At 44.6% G+C, this 19,019-nt stretch overlaps 2 protein-coding genes across 3 annotated transcripts in view; both read left to right on the plus strand.

Moving 5' to 3' along the window:
* Positions 1-195: 195 nt before the first annotated feature.
* LOC137623158 (acyl-coenzyme A oxidase 1-like) overlaps positions 196-19,019 on the plus strand; it is a 120,666-nt gene continuing 101,842 nt past the window's right edge. Inside the window, exons 1-3 of one of the 2 annotated variants that reach the window (XM_068353858.1) lie at positions 196-749; positions 2,636-2,872; positions 13,609-13,774. In XM_068353858.1, the coding sequence (XP_068209959.1) occupies positions 2,737-2,872; positions 13,609-13,774 (302 nt within the window). In that variant the 5' untranslated portion in view covers positions 196-749; positions 2,636-2,736. The remainder of the gene's footprint in view (positions 750-2,635; positions 2,873-13,608; positions 13,775-19,019) is intronic. The other variant, XM_068353865.1, reaches the window with a different exon arrangement.
* LOC137623174 (uncharacterized) lies at positions 4,136-5,990 on the plus strand. Its single transcript, XM_068353876.1, has one exon. It carries the CDS (start codon positions 4,231-4,233, stop codon positions 5,290-5,292), a length of 1,062 nt encoding a protein of 353 aa, XP_068209977.1. The 5' UTR covers positions 4,136-4,230; the 3' UTR covers positions 5,293-5,990.

Here is a 19,019-nt window from a genome sequence, read left to right on the forward strand (position 1 = left end):
CAGAGGGAGGATTAGCGTGACTAGCTATAGTTATTATTATAAGTTTTACTTGCTAAGCTGTATCAATAATGCTGTTAGTCCGGCTTTTTATCGACTGATATATCGATAAAAGGGTCCAAGTGTTATCAGAGCAATAATCCAATCACTTGACGATTTCAAAGATAGAGAAAAATCTCAGGGTTCTTCATCTCTCCATTAGTCTTCGTAAACAGTTTGTTAGCTCAAGAGCTTCATCTCTCCATTAGTCTTCGTAAACAGTCTGTTAGCTCAAGAGCTTCATCTCTCCATTAGTCTTCGTAAACAGTCTGTTAGCTCAAGAGCTTCATCTCTCCATTAGTCTTCGTAAACAGTCTGTTAGCTCAAGAGGTTCATCTCTCCATTAGTCTTCGTAAACAGTCTGTTAGCTCAAGAGCTTCATCTCTCCATTAGTCTTCGTAAACAGTCTGTTAGCTCAAGAGGTTCATCTCTCCATTAGTCTTCGTAAACAGTCTGTTAGCTCAAGAGCTTCATCTCTCCATTAGTCTTCGTAAACAGTCTGTTAGCTCAAGAGGTTCATCTCTCCATTAGTCTTCGTAAACAGTCTGTTAGCTCAAGAGCTTCATCTCTCCATTAGTCTTCGTAAGCAGTCTGTTAGCTCAAGAGCTTCATCTCTCCATTAGTGTTCGTAAACAGTCTGTTAGCTCAAGAGCTTCATCTCTCCATTAGTGTTCGTAAACAGTCTGTTAGCTCAAGAGTTTCCAGATTAGTCTGTGAGTCTGTCAGTGATTGTGTCGTTTTTCTAGTATTTTGCTAATAAGTGAACATCATCTTTCTTTTTATTATTGAATCTCTTTATAAATTAAAGGAAAGGGTGTTTAGTTTCTTATTGAGGACTAGTCACGTCAGTTGTGGCTCGTACTTACTGTCTTTTTAAAAAGTAGCTGATCTATTTACGATGGATCAATTGCAAAAGTTTATAGTTAGCAGTGAAATATATCTTGAAAGATATTACTAAGGATTGCTTATTGTGACGCTCTGTAGAGAGAGAGAGAGAGAGAGAGAGAGAGAGAGAGAGAGAGAGAGAGAGAGAGAGAGAGAGAGAGAGAGAGAGAGAGAGAGCTATATCCCATAATATACAGAATAAGATTTAGAATTCTTTCCTTTTCACTATCCCTCGCTGCGAAAGCCATTCTTCCAACGTAAGATCTTCAAAAGAGGTCTATTATCCTGTGTTACGCTGTGTTACAAGGAAATGACAAGCATGACGAAATATGAAGAGAAACATTACGGGGGAAATGTGGATATATTCCTTATGCTTACATGGAATTAATTTTACCAAATTAATTTAATTAATCTGTAAATCTGTAAAGAAATTAAGTAAGGGAACTCATATGTATATATATATATCTATATATATATACATATATATTTACATTATATATATACATATATACTGTATATATATATATATATATATATATATATATATATATATATATATATATATATATATATATATATATATATATATATATATATATCTCCCTGTAAAATTTTTATTCAAACCATTCTTGATCACAAGAAATCCAGGATATTCACAAAACTATAAGCAAAGTACTTCAAGTAGTATTTTTCAATAGATACTATATGTAAAGAAAACTTTAAAGTACCACTTTTGAAATTAAAGACAAAATAATTCCTATCTCTTGAAAGATTAGGAGAAAATGCTCAGTCACTTAAACCTAATTAGTATCATGAAAAGGATATCGTTATCAGCTGATAGGAGCATGATGCAAAGATCTTCTTATCTGCAAGAACACTATCGGCAGAGAGTAGATGTGATTTAACCTATTAATGACACCGCTGGTATACATAATACGTTAAAATGCATCCAGATAGTTGAAACGCTAAAATTCTTTTGATAAACGTTTATAATTTTGGTTTTCAAAACAATACAAATATACGACAAAATGCACTCATGCATGCATAAACACACTTAAACACACACATATACAGTACCGTACACACACACACACACACACACACACATATATATATATATATATATATATATATATATATATATATATATATATATATATATATATATATATATATATATATATATGTATGTATGTATGTATGTATGTATAGTTATTTCATAATCATCTTGAGCCTTTGCACTTTTCCGTATTTTCTTTAACACATATTTGTTAACTTAGATAAGGTTCGATAGATAGAATGAAAAACATGTTGGAAAGAAAAAATAAAAGAGCAAGTGTGGCCGCACAATAAATGGGAATAATAGTGTGTAGGGGTTCCGACTAGCTTTTGATGGGACTTTGTGTAGATGTATGAAGAGAATGATACTGAAGAAGTTTTTTTTTTTTATAAGGGATTTGGCAAAAGTTAAAAGATGTATTTGGAACAGACATATGAGGTTTTGCTTTGGAACGAATCCTGTTTGGGAAAGCAATTTAATGTTGAATGTGTGTGTGTGTATATATATATATATATATATATATATATATATATATATATATATATATATATATATATATATATATATATATATACATATATATATATATATATATATATATATATATATATATATATATATATGCGCATTCTCCTATTAATCAATTTTTAATAGGTTGATCAAACACGGTAACCAGGGTAACATTACTGCGAGCCTGACGCCAATCGAAGATCGCCAGAAGAAGAAGAGGCCAGAGTAAGCGAAAAACAATAACAATGGCTACTCCCACAACGAATAGATACTGTGTTCCTGATCTCCAGAAAGAACGAGCGAACTGCAATTTCAATCAAGAGGAAATAACAAACTTGCTCGACGATGGTGCAGATAAGACTTTCCTCAGAAGAAAGCTTGGTAAATAATATAGTGACCATTTTACCTACTTAATATGACCCAATTCCTCCTCAGGGCTATTTTAGTGCTAAGGGGAGCCTTTGTAGTTCGTTGGGATAGACTTACTTACTTTTACGAGTTTATTTCTCGCCCTCCATCAGACAATAAAGTCTGTTCAGGCGGGACTTGGTGTGTGAAAATAATTTCTTTCCAGTTAATATAATGCTCTGTATCTTATCATTTATTTCGCTAGCATTTGTATTCAGGCTTAATAGTTTTCAGGTCACTGTTATAACACTTTCTAGAAAGATAAGTCGGGGTGTCTGCCGTTTATGGGGACAGGGATATCTTTCTTATTACTAGCCAAATCGTATTTCATTATGGGGTTGATGTTCTTTACAATTTTCTAACTTACCATAATATGATGTTAATTTATCGTTTTGATTTATAACACAATTTACCTTTACCACGGCAATATTTTCTAAGTTCAGCATGGTCCGTACGCAAGTCACGGGTAGCTCCTGCTTAGTTTCCAACTTTCCCGATAGACAGAGCCCGTGTCATCCCAGTCTAAGAAACGTTCGGTTTTACAAATTAATACTGTCCCGTCAATCTTCATATTTACCCCTTAGTTAAGTATGTAGTTTATAAGGACACGTCATGTTTAGTGACATTTGATACTGCTTGGATATTTATCATGAAATGTTATGTTAGAAAAAGGCCGTTACAATGCGTCGTACGCTGAAGCCACGGCCAACTTACTCGGTCGTAAAATTTCCCGCAATCATTGTTTCCTGCCTGATTATAATAACACCCGTTTGGCGGCGCTCGATTCGCATATCAGCTGGTCGCGCAAGCATGAACAGTTTTCGATGTTCGTACGTATGTTTTCGCTAATTCCAACAATTTTCATTTTAATCTCTTGTTAAGATTGTTATTTCTTTCGAAATCGTCCCAAAATTATGCTGAATACTATTTTGTTTTATATACAAACAAAGGTTAGGTTATCCAACATCTCGTTTAGATATTTCGTCAGATAAAGCCAGTGTCAAACAAAGCAACCGAACTAACCCTTTCGTGGGCCGCGTGATTTCAAATTTTTAATCCCCCCCCATGACCCGAGATTGACCTACAGCCGACCCTTTCCAGCTCTAGCCGCCGTGATGGATAGACCTGTTCCGTATAGTTTCTCTTTGAGTGATGTTTTCGAGTTTATCTCCAGTATTGATCATCTTGATGCAATTAAGACTCTCGGAGTTTTACAGCTACATGATTTCACTCGTGTTACCCCCGAATTCTTTCACTATTTATTTCGAGAAGGCCTCTTAGGGGATTTTAGAGGTACATGTAAAAAGTGTAAAACAGGTGATGTGGCCCTCATGCGTGATGGCTGCAATGTGGGCAATGGAAAATCCAATTATTTCTGGAGGTGTAGGAACCGCAAGTGTCGCCGAAAGTTCACAATGCGGCATAAATCATTCTTTGAGGGCTCACACCTCGAAGAACGTGATATCATTCTCCTCACGTGTTGTTGGGTTCATCGTTATCCTCAATACTGTGTTGAATTGAAGACCCAACACCTTGGTTCTCACACTCTCGTTGACTGGTACAACTTTTGCCGAGGAGTGTGTGAACAAGTGTTGATTTTGGACAATAAGAAAATTGGTGGACCAGGGCACATTGTGGAAGTGGACGAGAGCAAGTTCGGCAAGAGGAAGTATAACATCGGGCATGAAGTCGAAGGAACCTGGGTCTTTGGGGGCATTGACCGGGAAACACGCGAGACCTTTTTCAAAGTGGTTAAGAAACGTAACGCGGAAACGTTGATCTCGGCGCTCAAAGAGCACGTTCTTCCCGGGACCACTATCATTTCCGATTGCTGGAAAGGATATGGCAAAGTCAAAGACCATGATTTTAAACATTTTACTGTAAACCACAGTGTTAACTTCGTTGATCCTAATGACCCGACCGTGCATACGAACACTATAGAATCGCAATGGCGGGTTCTCAAAAGGAGCGTGCTACCAAGATTCGGTACCCAGAAATCGTTGTACGAAAGCTATTTCGCGGAGTACTGTATCAGGAAGCGATATATAGAAAACTCCGTATGTCCGTTCAGGGCATTTGTACAGCTCATCAAGCGCGTGTACCCGCTCAAAGCCAGTCCTCTCTACTTGCCGATTCCCTCTAACGTTCGGCCAAGTAACGTTCGTCCATCCAGCAGCCGTTCTTCAGCTAACGACGCCCGACCTTCCACTAGTCGCAAAAGGTCAAGTCCTCCTCCAAGTAACGTTCGTCCATCCAGCAGCCGTTCTTCAGCTACCGACGCCCGACCTTCCACTAGTCGCAAAAGTTCAAGTCCTCCTCATAATCCTCCACCCCAGAAGAGGTTGAAGGACCAAGAACCGGAGGATTTTGGTTTTAGCGATTACGAAATTTAAGGTAAGCCTGAATAACCTAGAATATGATCATGTGGATTAGATATAATTTTGAGTGCTGCCCAAAGCTTCTTTTCTGCAGGTGAGAGACTTACGAAGGGGGTCCGGGGGCTTGCCCCCGGGTAGGGGTAGTGACCTGGGAACTACTAGGATTGGTTAGGTTTGGTTTGTGGGGTTTGTATGTTAGCAACAGTGTTTGGGGGGTCGCAGGGGGGCGTAGCCCCCCCGTTTAGTTCACGATGAAGGTAAGGACATGGCTTGTAGGACAGGTTAGGAGGGGAATTTTGGGTTAGTTGTCCATTTTTCTCGCACATTTCAGTCATCCATGAACCTTCGGTTTTACAATTTAATACTGTCCCGTCAATCTACATATTTACCCCTTCGTTAAGTTTGTAGTTTCTAAGGACACGTCATAATATCATTCGGTTTTACAATTTAATACTGTCCCGTCAATCTACATATTTACCCCTTCGTTAAGGTTGTAGTTTTTAAGGACACGTCATAATATCATTCGGTTTTACAATTTAATACTGTCCCGTCAATCTACATATTTACCCCTTCGTTAAGTTTGTAGTTTTTAAGGACCCGTCATGTAATCATTCCCGTAAAAAGAGCCGATTTCGGACTTTTTTTACTCGATTTCAATAAACATTCAGTTTTACAATTTAATACTGTCCCGTCAATCTACATTATCTAACAAATCATTCCCGTAAAAAAAAGAGCCGATTTCGGACTTTTTACCTCGATTTTCGGCCGGTCGAGGGGCTGTCCCCATAAACGGCAGAGGCTCCGATAAGTCTTCAGGTTTTTCTTGAAAGCTGCCACATTTTTGCTTTTCTTGACATCAAGTGGAAGGTCGTTGAAGAGTCTCGGTGCAGCATAACTAAACGTTCTTCCTCCTATTGCATGATTCACACTGATTTCGAATATTCTATGTGGGTCATCGGCATGTGTAACTCTTACAGCAGCGCTGGTAGCTTGAGGGTAGGGGACCAAGCAATCACGAAGATATTTAGGCTCCAAAAGGGGTGAATGTAGTTTGTTGGGACATGCCAATTCCTCCCGTGTGGATTAAAAATGGACATCAACTAACCTTAACTTTCCCCCCTAACCTAACCTACAAGCCGTGTCCTTACCTACTTACAACACGGGGGGGGGGGGGGGGGGGGGACAACGCCCACCTGCGACCCCCCCCTTTCCACTGCCGTATTCTAGGTTAGCTGTAATCAAACATACAGGTGGCTGCTACCATACATACACCCCAAATTTCCTATTACCTGTCAAATTGGTACACTCTGGGGAAGGGCAAAGGAATATACATCTGCCAATGGACGTCTCCCTAAGTAAACTGTGTTGAAGGAAGTGACTGAAAAACTATTTCAAATGGAAAACAAACACAAGCACATCACCTAACCTAAGGTTCCCCACATAATCTAACCTATGGGCTGTATCCTTGCCTACTGGAGTGGCTATGCCCTCCTTGGGGCCCCCTTTATCATTATTATTATTGTCATTATTGCAAGTTAAGTTATAAACCTAGTTGACAAAGGAAGATGCTATAAGCCCAAGGGCTCCAATAGGGGTAAAGAGCCCAGTGAGGAAGGAAAACTAGGATATAAATAAACTGCAAGAGAAGTGCAAACAATCAAAATGAAATATTTAAAACACAGTAACAACAGTAAGTTAGATTTTTCTTATATAAAATTTAAAAACTTCAAAAATGAAACTAGGAAGAGAAATAAGATAGAACAGCATGGCCGAGTGAACCTCTAAGCAAGAGAACTCTAATTCAAGACAGACAGTGTAATGCCATGGTACAAAGGCTATGGCGCTACTCAAGACCAGAGAACAATGGTTTGATTTCTGAGTGTCCTTCTCCTAGAAAAGCTGCTTACCATAGCTAAAAAGTCTTTCACTACTCTTACCAAGAGGAAAGTAGCCACTGAACAATTACAGTCCAGTAGTTAACCCTTTGAGTGAAAAAGAATTGTTAGGTAATTTAAGTGTTGTCAAGTGTATGAGGACAGATGAGAATGTAGAAAGAATAGACCAGACTATTCGGTGTATGTGTTGGCAAAGACAAAATAAGCCGTAACCCGAGAGAGGGATCCAATGTAGTACTGTGTGGCCAGTCAAAGGACCCAATAACTCTCTAGTGGTAGTATCTCAACAGGTAGCTGGTGCCCTGGCCAACCTACTACCATAGCATACCCTAAATCTCCACCCTGCATTTGCTTCCAAATTGGCTTCATTCCTGGTAAGGTAACACTAAATCATATTTCTTAAATCATAAAACTATTTTCATGTTATTGTATTTTAGACCGAGATAAACAACATCCCCATATATAAAATCAATTTTACTAGTAATAAGAAAGTTTATGCATGTCCCAATGAACTTCATTCACTGTTTTGATAGAATTTGAATATCTATTTATCATAGGTTTTAATTTCTAATTGTTCCGTAACTGACATACAAACCACGATATTTGATAGGGTTATTACTTTCGGCAAGGCTGAAATGATGAGCCATTAGAATTTTAACGAGGGTTTACTACCCCAACGCTAGTTAGCGGGGGGTAGGGAGGGTAGCCTGCTAACCCCCCCCCCCACACACACACCTGTGCTTGCGCTCACTTTTGCTCTCGGCTCGGGTGGTAGTCGGACGTTTCCGCTCTCACCCTCGCCTCTCTGACAGCCATTAATGCCTTTTTGCTTTTTCTTCTACAGGTTTGTTTGTGAAGTTGGCCTCTAATATCATGCGGAAGTGTCCTGGATTACCCGACCCCCCTTGTGGTACGTTTATGTCAGCGGTCGAGACGGACCCTTACACCCTTTGTCATTATTGTAGGGGCCAACGGTGTGATAGAACTAATAAGTGTGGTGAGTGTAGGGAGTGGTCTACTTCCCAGTGGGAGAGGTTTTCTCGGCGACGGAAGAAGAAGTCCAAGCGGGATATTTCTCCTTCGAAGATTTCCTTGAAAAGAGAAAATCCCAAGGACTCTTCTTCCGTTGCCCAAACCTCCTCCGAAGCTCCCACTTATCGGTTTCTTACGAGAGACCGTCGAGTGGTAGCGTAGACCATAGTTCTGTTTCCCGACCTCGGGGCTCTGGAGATGGCGTTGCCTCCCCCAGCGAGGCAGCTCCACCTCCTCCCCTGGGGGAGGAATTAGATATTAATGTAAATGTTAATGATTTATTCCAGCTTTGGTCTTCCTTGGGGCTCGAAGGTTCGCCCTCCAAGGAAGCCTTGTTTAACATGGTCCGGTTGGGTGTCGCTGTCAAGCAATCGCCGACTTTGGCTGAGGTTGATCCTCTGTCTATCGTCGACGTTGTGGTGTCAGAGGTATCCGATGCGGTATCGTCTACCTCTGCAACCGCTCAACCTGCTGTAGCTGAAGGCTTAGTTTCTCCCTCTGCTCATCCTTCGAGGGAGGAACTAAGTCCAACAGTCTATCCTGCCGGTGATTCTCCCCCTCGGGGGAGTTCATTCACAGAGACTCTTCTGAGGACGGCTGATGGTCAGCTTGCTGACCCAACGGCCCCCAAAGGGCGCATACGGCGTAAAGCTCGCCTTCCTTTTTGCCGGAGAGGTCTTCCTTCACCTCAAAGGGTGTGAGGAGGCTCCTCTTCGGTTCAACGTCTCCGCAGTCCGCTGCAGAGGAGCCTCGTCATGAATATCCGACTGTTCCTGCTACAACCCTGGACCTCTCTGCGGATCGTTCGTGATCCCTTTCGGTGGAAGGTCGTCCTTACAAAGGGCACGCCGTCCTTCCACCCGTCAGACCTGCTGCTGCTGATGCGCTGTGGGCGCCAACAAATCCTGTTTTTCTGAAACAGGCAATGGTCCCTTCGGGGCAACAAGGGCATATACGCAAATTGGCACATACATCCCTTACGCGCCATGCAAAGCATGTGCACCAACGTTCTCCTAACCTCATTGAGGTTTCGGAGATAGCGCCTCAGCGCTCACCTGCCATTGTTGACATAGCGCGCCAACGCGCACCTGCTGCCGAAGTTCCTGACAAAACGCGTTGGCGCTCACCTGCGCGCCAGCCCTCACTGATTTCCGATGTTTCTGCTAAAGTCCGCTAGCGCTCACCTGTGCGCCAGCGCTCCACTGCGCGCCCTCAACCTTATGCGCGCCAATGTTCTCTTGCGCGCCAGCGCTCACCAACGCATCAGCATTCGCCTGTGCGCCAGCGCTTCCCACGCCAACGATCTCCTGCGCGCCCACGATCTTCGGATCTGGGCGCAGTCGGGAAGTTAAAAGCTTCCCCTGCTCGCCAGCGCTCGCCAACGCGCCGTCGGCCTTCACCTGCGCGCCATCTCTCGCCAGCGCGCAATCGCACACAGTCACCCACACTCGTCCACGAGGATGCGCGCCCACGCCCATCTCCCCAGCCTGATGTGGGCACACAAGAGGCGCGCCAACGTACGCAGGGTACAGCTGCTCGCCCGCGCGCAAGAGATATCTCTCCTGCGCCCGCACGCCCAACGACATCTTTGCCCGCACTGGCTCTTCATCCTGATCCTGCGCGCCCGAACATTCACCCTCTCGTGCACGAGCGCGCAATCTGCCTCCTGCGCGCGCTCCTACGCTCTATCGCGCACCCTCGCCGTCGCCCTCGCGCGCTCACCAGCAATCGCCCGCGCGCGACCCCGGGTATTCCCCATCTCGCGAGCGCCAGTGCGCTCCCCAGCGCGATCGCCAATACCCAACCACGCGCAAGGCTGCAGGGCGCCATCGCCACATTCCCCCCCCCCCCCAAGCACAGAACAGCGCGCTTGCCGGTGTTGGTTAAGGTTCCAGAAAGGCCCAGGGACATGCCTTCCTTATCTTTTTACAGGCGATTTCCCCTCCCGAAGGAGTGTCTGACAGTGCAGCCGTCAGCCGGCAGCCTGGTTTGGGACTCTAATCAGAGCGGTAGCACAGGCTTTTAAGCTGTTCTCTCTGAGTTGAGCCACAAATCCTTGGCTACATCCACTCCCCCGATGAGGAAAAGAGGAGTTTCGGACGAGGTAACTTCTACGAGGTCGTAGCTGTCTCCTCGTAAGTCTTCGAGGCAGTCACTCTACCCCCTCAGACTTTTCTCCCTCACCTTCGGACAAAGTTTTCCCGCCCTCAGGAGAGTCATGGGAGGTGAGACGTTCCCCAATCACACCATTAAGGAAAACCCCACCTCGCGGGGTAAAGTCTTCTCGAATGGGGGTGGAGAAGAGCCTGCCTCCTTCGTGGTTGGAGTCCTGCATCCCTCCCGGGAGGGAGTCAAAGGACACCAAGACAGTAATGGGAGTCCCCTAGCACCAAAATCTTCAGGCTCAGACATTCTTTCGTTATGGGAACAAACCTGTTTGAGCCTAAGGACGTGAAGCAGGCGGCTGAGAGGTGTAGGAAGTCACCAAGACTCCCTCCTATATGGGGCTTTGACATTCAAGCCCTATAAACCTCCAGCACCTCAGCAACCAAGTCCCACCAAAACAACGGCAGCTAAGACAATGGGGTCTAAGCCCTTTCTGGTCAAGGGTCAAGGACAAGAAAGGCAATTAGTCCCCTAGGGGAGGGAAGAATCCTAGAAGGAGCAGCCGAGGCCGCAAACGCTAGGATTGCCAGTTCCCCTGCATGTCCGCCAGTGGCGGGATACCTACAAGGTTGCGCAGACAGGTTGCGGCAACTCAGGGCCATTTCCTGGATGATTTCCGTAATCAGTCAGGGATATCGCGTCCTGTTCACAACACCTCTACCTCCCCTGAGGACGAATCCGGTGTCATTTAGCACCCTTGCCATGGGATCAGCAAGGGGGCGAACTCTGTGGCCAGAGGCCCAGATTAAAGCAAACTCCGGTCAGCATGGAGACCGCAGACACAGTCAGTCTTGCAGTAAACCGCAAGACTTCTTGTGTATACTGGATCTGAAGGACGCGTACTTCCAGATCCCAGTCCATCCGTCTTCAAGGAAGTACTTAGGATTCAGCATAGACAACAAGGAGTACCAGTTCAAGGTGCTGTATTTCGGTCTCTCCACAGCACCACAGGGTTTCACCGGAGTTTTTACCCTAATATCTTTGTGGGCACTCAGGATCGGCTTCCGTCTCCTCCATTATCTGGATGACGGCCTGATCCTAGCAGACTCGGAGTCGCTCCCTCTTTAACACCGAGACAAACTTCTAGGATTTTGCCAGGACCTAAGGGTCGGAGTAAATCTCGAGAAGTCCGCTCTGCTGCCTAATCAAAGACTGGTTCACCTAGGCATGATTGTAGACACCAATCTCCATAAGGCCTTCCATCAGACGACAGGATAGCAAGGATGAGAAGAGTCACAAGCCCTTTCCTCAGACGAGAAGAGCTTCCAACCCAATCATGGTTACGTCTCCTCGGTCACCTTTCACCCTTGGCTCGTCTAGTTCTCAACGGTCGCCTCAAGATGAGGTTCCTCCAGGGGCGACTCAGGTCCTGGTGGAATCAAGACTGCGATTCCCCGGACATCATGATCCCTATGGATCCTGCGGAACAGACGAACCGCCAGTGGTGGGTGACAGGCGAGAACCTACTAAGAAGAATGGATCTTCTCGTTTCCTTCCCACGGATTGGATGCTGTTTTCAGACACCACAAAAGAAGGGGTGGGGGGTGGGGGGCATTTAAGGACCTCATGATGAAGACTATTTTTGGTCAGTCTGGCGACAGCTAAAAGAGTCAGTGGGATTCATGCTTTTAGTTAAAAAGTTGATTTTCTTGAGGTACAAAGCTATCGGCTCATTGCAGTTAGGCTTTCTCGCCAAGAATAAATGCTCTCCTCAACCTTGGCTCATGGCTTTTGAGTTTCCGAACCTTTCGGATGTGGTTGGTGAGGAGCTGGAGAAGGGTCCTGTGTCCAGTAAGAGCCCTGAAGTTCTTCCTGGACTGAACGGAAAAGTTGCGAGGCAAGACAGAAGCTCTTTGGTGCTCGGTCTAGAAGCCCTCGTTACAGAGGTCGAAGAATGCACTTTCATTCTTCATCAGGCTCTTAATAAGAGAAACTCATGCACATTGCAGTAAGGCAGACCGCAAGAGTTTTTAAGTCAGACGCATGAAGTTAGAACTGTAGCAACTTTGGTGGCCTTCAGGCAGGATAGATCGTTACAGAATATTATGGACACAACCTTTTGGAGGAGTAAATCTGTGATCGCTTCACATTATTTAAAACGTGTCCAGACTCTTTATGAGGACTGCTTCACTCTGGGACCATTCGTAGCAACGAGTGCAGTAGTGGGGGAAGGATCCACCACTACATTCCCATAATCCTAATACCCTTTTCTTCTCTTGGAACTTTTGTATTTTTATGGTTGTTCGTGGAGATTGCGACAGTCTTCCACAATCATTGACTTTAGTCAGGTGATCATTTTGTTCCTTGAGAGTGCCCTGGAACAAGGTTATTGGAGGAGGTCCTGTCACATAGAGGTTTTTAGACCGGTTTTGACAGCTCCTAGAGGTCTTCAGCCCCCTGGGTGGATCGCTGGATCTCATAAGGAAAGCGGACATAATGAAAGATTTCATTGAAGTCAGCTTCCTTATCAGGTACGAACCCTTAAGCTTGTTTATTAACTCTTAAGTAAAATTCCAATTATGTTGGCTGTCTCTAACCCTCCACCAAAGGTGTTAATCAGCTATATAGATAACTACCGGGTAAGTCTTATGTTTAAAAATGATATTTTCATTATAAAATAAATTTTTTAACATACTTACCTAGTAGTTATACATAATTAAATTCTCACCCTCCTCCCCTCTAGAGTCTAGAGGCATGGAAGATCTGAGGAATCATGGAATGGTTCCAGGTACCTCGCTAGCCTGCGTGCAGGTGGTACACCTGGCTACCCAATCTGCGATTGCCGCGAGTTTCAAAATTTCTGTCGGACGTCAGGGACGTATAGCTATATATATAACTATCGGGTAAGCATGTTCAAAAATTTATTTCATAATGAAAATATAATTTTTCTTAAAAATAAAAACTAACCCAGTCCCCCTTGAAGACCTACCTCCAATCAAAGTGAAGCACAGTCACAAGTTTGTGTGTGAGAGGGGTAGATAACAACCCCCCTCCTCCCCACCACCACCACTAACTAGCTGGATGGGTAGTTATTCCTCGCTAAATTCTAATGGCTCGTCCTTTCAGCTTTGCCGAAAGTAATACCGCTACAAATAGCTATAGGTTTGTATCATTAGGAAAAATACAAGTTACTTCCAAATTTGTCATTTTACTTCACATATGAATTATTCTGAAGTAAAATGGGTAATGCTTTTACAGGGTTTGATGATCTATATAAAAATTGTTCATTTGCTTTCAGAACAAATCTTCTTCAGTGATAAGGAATTTTTGGATCCAGTCAGACCAGAATATATGAGCCACGAAGATCGATATGCCAACGAATTAAGAAAAGCCTGCTATATGATGCGTAAAGTCAATGAAGATGATACAATCCAGCAATATGTTGGTAATATGGAAGGTATGAGGTAAGTGATATAAAGTTTCATCACACCTCCAATTCTCATATGAATACCCACATGTGTGTCCTGAATGTTTCTCATACAGTATTTAGATAGAATAAGAAAGGCATTTTCAGTGTATATACCATCAGGCCCCTAGCCATCCGTCAATATCCTTTCTCAGTTTTTATGTTGACGTGAAGGGTTTTTAACTGCTCTTCAATACGCAATAAACTAATAATATTTACATCGCCTTCTATGTCTACAAAAATCCCCAGATCTTTATAGAAGAGAAGGTAAGTCCTTACGTTCCCAACTGATGGTACATTCACCTCTGGTACTACAGATCCATTGGTGTGTTGGCAAACTCACCTAAGTGTATTTTGCGTCTGTGAACCATTTTACAAATTACAATATTTTCCATGAGTTTTATTTCTTATCTTTTTTCTTGTATAAATTTTTGGTTTTTCAATATTAAACTTACCCGATAATCATGTAGCTGTCAACTCCGTTGCCCGACAGAATTCTATGGAGGGATACGCCAGCTATCACAATACTAGAAGGGGGTGTACTTACCAGCGCCACCTGTGGCCAGGTACTCAAGTACTTCTTGTTGACACCTCCTCAATTATTCCTCTGTCGTGCTTCCGGTTAAGACGTTCTGGGATACGCTTATGTTCTTGGAGTATTTTCACGACTTTGGTGAAGTATTTCTCTTTGATTTCGGCTGTCGCTTTACTGGAAACTTCTATATTAGCTTAGTTAGCTTTTGGAATTAATTTGATTAATTATGGTGACGAAGAGAGTATGAACTCTCGTTCACCTTTCAATGGCCGACCCTTCCCTTAGACGGAAGTGTTGGTGTCTAAGAGAGTATAGACTCTCTTTCTTAATTTTGCTTAACAAAAGTTATAGATTTATTTTATATCTCTCCGCCTCTTATAGGCCTCTTCGATTAACTTCCTTTTATTATAAACTTATTAAAATTAATTTTTATATTTGTTTATATTCGACCTTCCTAATAGTAGGCGGTCTTTTCTTGGTACCGAAGTTAATTAACATTGAGCCCGTCATTTCGGTTTTACCTGTTAACATATTATGCTATTTCCGCCACAGAGTTTGAAAGAATTTCTTTGATAGTCTCGTACTGTTTTCAAAGTTGAACTAACGTTTTGTTTTGTCTCTGCAGTTGTTGACGTTCAGAACGTTCAACTTGCACTCTATCGTTACGATAGAGAAAGAATGTTCACGGTTTCACGTTGCAGTAAGAGTAACCGTGTCTAGCGTTTTGTTCATTCTTTCTTAACTTAATGGTTTTGATCCTATAAAGGAACTTTTCAGTTTTTTCCTTTAACAATAATATGTTTTAACGATATATATGATTGGGCTCTTCTCTCAGGTTCTAAGTCAAGAGAGAGAGAGAGAGAGAGAGAGATAGAGACGGAGGGAGAAAGAGGATAAACGTTTCATTCAAGCCTGCCAGGCGTACGAGTAACGTCGTTATCGTTTTTGCTTTTCTCCCTAGTCTCTTTAGGGGAAGAAACTAAACGTTTCTAGAGTGATCTAGTGTTTAGTCTCTTTCCAGCCACTGAATTATCTTTCATTAGATTTTTCTGTTACATTGTAATTCTGTTTTCGCAATTACTAACTTTTGAGAAAGGATAGAATTGCGTGTTTCAGGTACAAACCACTTAAAGTTTCGAGTTCAGTGGAATAAGTGCAAACAGAAATCAAAGTGATAAGTGATTAGCGCAAATTATGTCAGTGTTGTGCGTGAGGGTACTTTTGTGCGCGCCAGTCGTCCTCCCAGTCCGGGACCTCTTGCAAGCTCCCAAGCCCAGGGGAGAAGCAATGTCGAAGGACAAAAGGGTTCGGCAGGCCTTAATCGGCGCACAGAAGTATCCTCGGTGGTTGTGGGCGTCTTACCGAGACCGTCACTCCCACCCGCAGACGATTGAGCCCTTATTTTGCTCGTCTGCAGAAGAGATTTAGGGGAGAAAATAAAGGCAGAGTAACGCTGGTCTCAGGTCTCAAGACCTCTTAAACATAAAGTCCAGACCTATGCCAGACGTACGAAGTTAAAGTTCAACAACCCGGATGCAGTCATTGGGTTAGCTCTGACTCTCCTCAGTCATCAGTTGAATACACTCCGCCTAAGAGGAGTAAGGTTCTGCCGCAGCAGATCTCTGCTGTTAAGGCTTTACCTCAGCAGACCTTAGTGTCTGCCGACCCCAAGTTGACTCTACTGCAGTCCATGCAGTCACAACTTTCGGTCTTGATGCGTGAGTGTCGGGCTGAGAGTGTTGCGCCTCCGCCTCCGCCTACACTCCCCCCGCCTATGCTCGCTCCGCCTGATCGCAGTACCACCTGCCAGGCGTACGATGTTGTGGACTCTACTACAGTCCATGCAAGCACAGCTTTCGGACTTGATGCGTGAGTGTCGGGCTGAGAGTGTTGCTCCTCCGCCTCCGCCTACACTCCCTCCGCCTACACTCGCTCCGCCTGATCGCAGTACCACCTGCCAGGCGTACGATGTTGTGGACTCTACTACAGTCCATGCAAGCACAGCTTTCGGACTTGATGCGTGAGTGTCGGGCTGAGAGTGTTGCTCCTCCGCCTCCGCCTACACTCCCTCCGCCTACGCTCGCTCCGCCTGATCGCACTACCACCTGCCAGGCGTACGATGTTGAGCCACGTGCTGAGTTTGCTGTTCCCTGTGGTGTTCAGCCTCCGCCTTCCTTAAGGCAACCTTTGCAATGGGATCAGGAGGATTATACCTCTCTTCCTCCGCCTCCACTTGCTGCTCCACCAGTGATGCAACACTCGGTTGAGGTACAACAACCTCTCCCGTCCATGAGTCAGTCTCCTCAGCTCTCGCTGCAGCGAGCTCAACCCTCCACAAGGCAAGCACCACAACACCTTAGCCTTGCGCCTCAGGAGCCTCAGCTTGCGAGACATTTACCTTGTTCTGCGCAGCCTCTTCCTCATCGCGCTCCGCTCACACCACAGGAACTGGAACTTGCTACTCCGCTTCCGCCAACCGCTCAGCAAGCGCAACCCTTGGGTTCAACCACTCATGCTAGGAGTCAGCCTCCTCCACCCATGCGCCTTCCTTCTGCTTGTCTTTTATTCAGCCTTTGCAGACTGAACCTCAGGTGTTCCCTCAACAGAGTCTTGAAGAGGAAACCACAACTATTGTTGTTCCAGCTCGTTCTGACTGCTGTTCAGCATACCTTACCTCCATTTTCAAACCATGGCAAAAATATGAATCATGAGTTATGAATGTAAGGTAAACATTATGTTGATTTTTAAACCCCATGCAAGCATGCATAAAGCACTCTAGCACTGGTCATGGAATTTCTGAGAAATGTTAAACGCCATGCACACGCTCTGCTTTCCTTACAGCAGGCTCTGCTTACAGCAGGCTCTGCTTACTACATGCTCTGCATACAGCATGCTCTGCATACAGCATGCTCTGCATACAGCATGCTCTGCATTCAGCATGCTCTGCATACAACATGCTCTGCATACAGCATGCTCTGCATTCAGCATGCTCTGCATACAACATGCTCTACATACAGCATGCTCTGCATACCTTACCGCATGCTTCTCAGTCACACATCTTGGGTTGTTGCCAACTCACTAGACTGTCAAGCAGTTTCATTACGTTGCCTTCTAGTCTGCTGCTTTTGCACCAGTGAACCCTCACTCAGAGAACTTAGCTTTTCTAGGATAAGGTCCCTGTAGATGAGAAAGTTCTTTTCTCCCTCCTTCTGATATTCCCTTGAGGACTCTGTCATTTGGAGGGAGCCTTTAGCTGCATAACCTCTTATGGACTTTTATTTAAGCATTACATGCTTCCAGGGAAGGTAATGGTTCCACTTCAGTCGCTAATCCCGTCTGTTACCACACCTGCTCCCATAGACCTTGAGCTGTGTTGCATGACATGCAGTCCAAGCTTAGTCCTTGTTAGAGGATTTTTTGTTTACGGAGTCAATGTGTCACGGGGAAGACGTTCAACAAACAACAGAAGTGACTTGTTGTGACGCAGTGCGGCAACCTCAGCAACCCGTTAAGGAATTGTCTGTACGACCCAGACAGTCTAGACAGATTCGGGTTGTCACTGTACTTCCTCGCTTGCCCATGATTGACAGTTCACAGACTGTGCAGCAGTATCATGATCTTGTGTCCGGCTCCGTCAGACGACTGGCTTTTAAGAGCTCCCACAAGTCGTTGCTGTCTGGAGATTTTCAAATGGACTATGGATCTGACCAAGGAACTGGGCCTCCTGGTCAATTTTGAGGAGTCTCAGCTCGTTCCATCCCAGACCATTGTCTCCTTGGGTATGGATCTTCAGAGTCGAGCTTTTCGGACTTTTCCGTCGGCCCCAAGGATCTTCCAAGCCCTAGAATGCATCCAGAGCATGCTGAGAAGGAACCGATGCTCAGTCAGGTAGTGGATGAGTCTAACAGGGACACTTTCATCTCTGGCCCTGTTCATCGTGTTAGGGAGACTCCACCTTCCCCCCTTTCAGTATCATCTAGCTGCTCACTGGATAAAGGACATGACGCTAGAGACGGTCTCAGTTCCTGTTTCCGAAGAGAGGAGGTCTTCTCTCGCGTGGTGTAAGAACAGCTTTCTTCTCAAGGAAGTCTATCTTTGGCTGTTCAGAAACACGACCGCCGTCTCCTCTCGGACGCATCAGACATGGGCTGGGGTGCGACTTTGGACGGACAAGAATGCTCGGGAACATGGAATCAGGAGCAAAGGACACTTCACATCATTTGCAAGAAGTTGTTGGCGGTTATTCTGGCCTTGATAAACTTCAAGTCCCTCCAGCTTAACAAAGTGGTGGAGGTAGACTCTGACAACACCACAGCCCTGGCTTACATCTTCAAGCAGGGAGGGACTCTTTCGTGGAAGTTGTTCTAGATCGCAAGGGACCTACTCATCTGGTCCTAAGATTGAAAGCTAACTGGTAACGAGGTTCATTCAGGGCGGTATGAATGTCATGGCAGATCACCTCAGACGGAAGGGTCAGGTCATCCCCACAGAGTGGACCCTTCTCAAGAATGTTTGCAACAGACTTTGGGCCCTGTGGGGTCAGCCAACCATAGATCTGTTCACTACCTCGATAACCTAGAGACTCCTGTTGTATTGTTCTCCGATTCCAGACCCAGCAGCAGTTCACGTGGATGCTTTTCTGCTGGATTGGTTCCACCTCGACCTGTATGCATTCCCGCCGTTCAAGATTGTCAACAGGGTACTTCAG

Source organism: Palaemon carinicauda, chromosome 2 (genome assembly GCF_036898095.1).
Source record: "Palaemon carinicauda isolate YSFRI2023 chromosome 2, ASM3689809v2, whole genome shotgun sequence".
Classification (NCBI taxonomy): Eukaryota; Metazoa; Arthropoda; class Malacostraca; order Decapoda; family Palaemonidae; genus Palaemon; species Palaemon carinicauda.